Raw genomic sequence first — 1,533 nt, forward strand, 5'->3', positions numbered from 1 at the left:
GGTGTATGTGGCCCCATGGATGGCCCCTCAGCAAAGGGGGCTCCCAGCTGTAAGCACCTGCTTCTTGCCAATGCAGGGGGAGCCCAGGATCAGGCTCACCCTATACCCATAATACGGCACAATGGGATCTAATGTGCCTACAACTGCGCCTCCTGCCATGCAGCATAGCAGGAGGTGCGACTACGTGGATCACATATTAGATTCAATCAGGACTTTACCTGCTTGTGTAGAGAGGGCCTAACTGATACATAACCTAAAAGACTAGTAGCCATTATCCTTTTATATATACAAACTACAATCTAGCAATTTGCCATAACATTTATTTTCCCAAACACTAGCAACAGCCAAACAAAAGAATATAAAAAAATTTTGCAACTCAGTATCTATCATCTCAAATACAAAAATTAAATCTTATTCTTCCTCAGCTTTTATGATCTTTTAACTAAGCAGCTAAAATAACTTTCTTCTATTCCCTTTAGGTTTGGTTAGTGCTTTCTTAAAGCCTTATCAAGCACTATTAAAAGAAAAAAAGCATCTTGCTTTAAATAAATGTCTTCTACGAAGGTGTGATTGTTTTTTCTGCACTTGTGGATCTTGATTCAAATCTTCCAATGCAAAAAGTCATTGTCCATTTGCTCATCTTGGGGTAAAAAATGATTAAAGTATTCCAAACAAAATTACAGCACACCATTCATCTTAAGAACCAGTGAGACAGAGCCAGCTTTAAGAGATCACACAAAAAAGGAGGAAGTTGTTAAGCCTTTTTTTAAACATTTCTTCCTTTAAACAACTTGTAGAAAACACTTAAGTATTTAACACAACTAGCTTATGTAGCTGGTAAAGAAAAGCATTCCTTCCTCTTTCATTCTGCCTCTCAGATTGATCAATGATGAGTTTTGAATCCACCTAAAGAAAACAAAAAAATGACAATGTTAGGCAGATGCAACTCTGCAAAAAACCTTTCTTATAAACAAAGTAGTGAAAAAAAATCTTATTTAGTTTCCTAAGAGTTTAACTGGTCCAAGTCAGACAAAATTCTGCTCGTTTTCCATGGTGTGCGCTTGAAAACTTAACAAAAAACACTACTCTAGAAATCCTTATTTGTGGAATTCCCATGTCGGAGTTCACCTCAACAAGAGATCTACACATTTTACTCATCAGCTGAACACTTAAGGTATTTTGCAGTAGCATAACTAAGCGGAGATGTGCATGGAAACAGCCACTGCTGTTCCAGTCGACTGTACTTCTAATGCTGCTGGTGGAGCTGCTGTCCTGTTATGCCTCTGGATATTTGGTAATGACATCGAATTAAATGCCCTCGCTAAAATCATTTATGTACTTGAACAAAAGCGTACACTACAGTGCTCATACTGGTGGTTTAAAAACCGCCATTAGTTACTGTTCTTTGACTTACCAGGTCAATATTGACGTATTTGTAGATTAGGAGAGGAATCAGTAAGGAGCACTGCTTTATAACAACATTCAAACTGATCTTCTGTGCACGTGTGCGCACGCACCCCCCCCCCCCCCCCA

At 38.7% G+C, this 1,533-nt stretch overlaps 1 protein-coding gene across 1 annotated transcript in view; it reads right to left on the reverse strand.

Moving 5' to 3' along the window:
* Nucleotides 1–303: 303 nt before the first annotated feature.
* TDRD9 (tudor domain containing 9) overlaps nucleotides 304–1,533 on the reverse strand; it is a 151,688-nt gene continuing 150,458 nt past the window's right edge. Inside the window, exon 36 of the mRNA XM_019519898.1 lies at nucleotides 304–906. Coding sequence (XP_019375443.1) covers nucleotides 805–906 — 102 coding nt within the window. The 3' untranslated portion in view covers nucleotides 304–804. The remainder of the gene's footprint in view (nucleotides 907–1,533) is intronic.

Source organism: Gavialis gangeticus, unplaced genomic scaffold (assembly GCF_001723915.1).
Source record: "Gavialis gangeticus isolate Ggan-Ray unplaced genomic scaffold, GavGan_comp1, whole genome shotgun sequence".
In the NCBI taxonomy this organism is placed as follows: domain Eukaryota; kingdom Metazoa; phylum Chordata; order Crocodylia; family Gavialidae; genus Gavialis; species Gavialis gangeticus.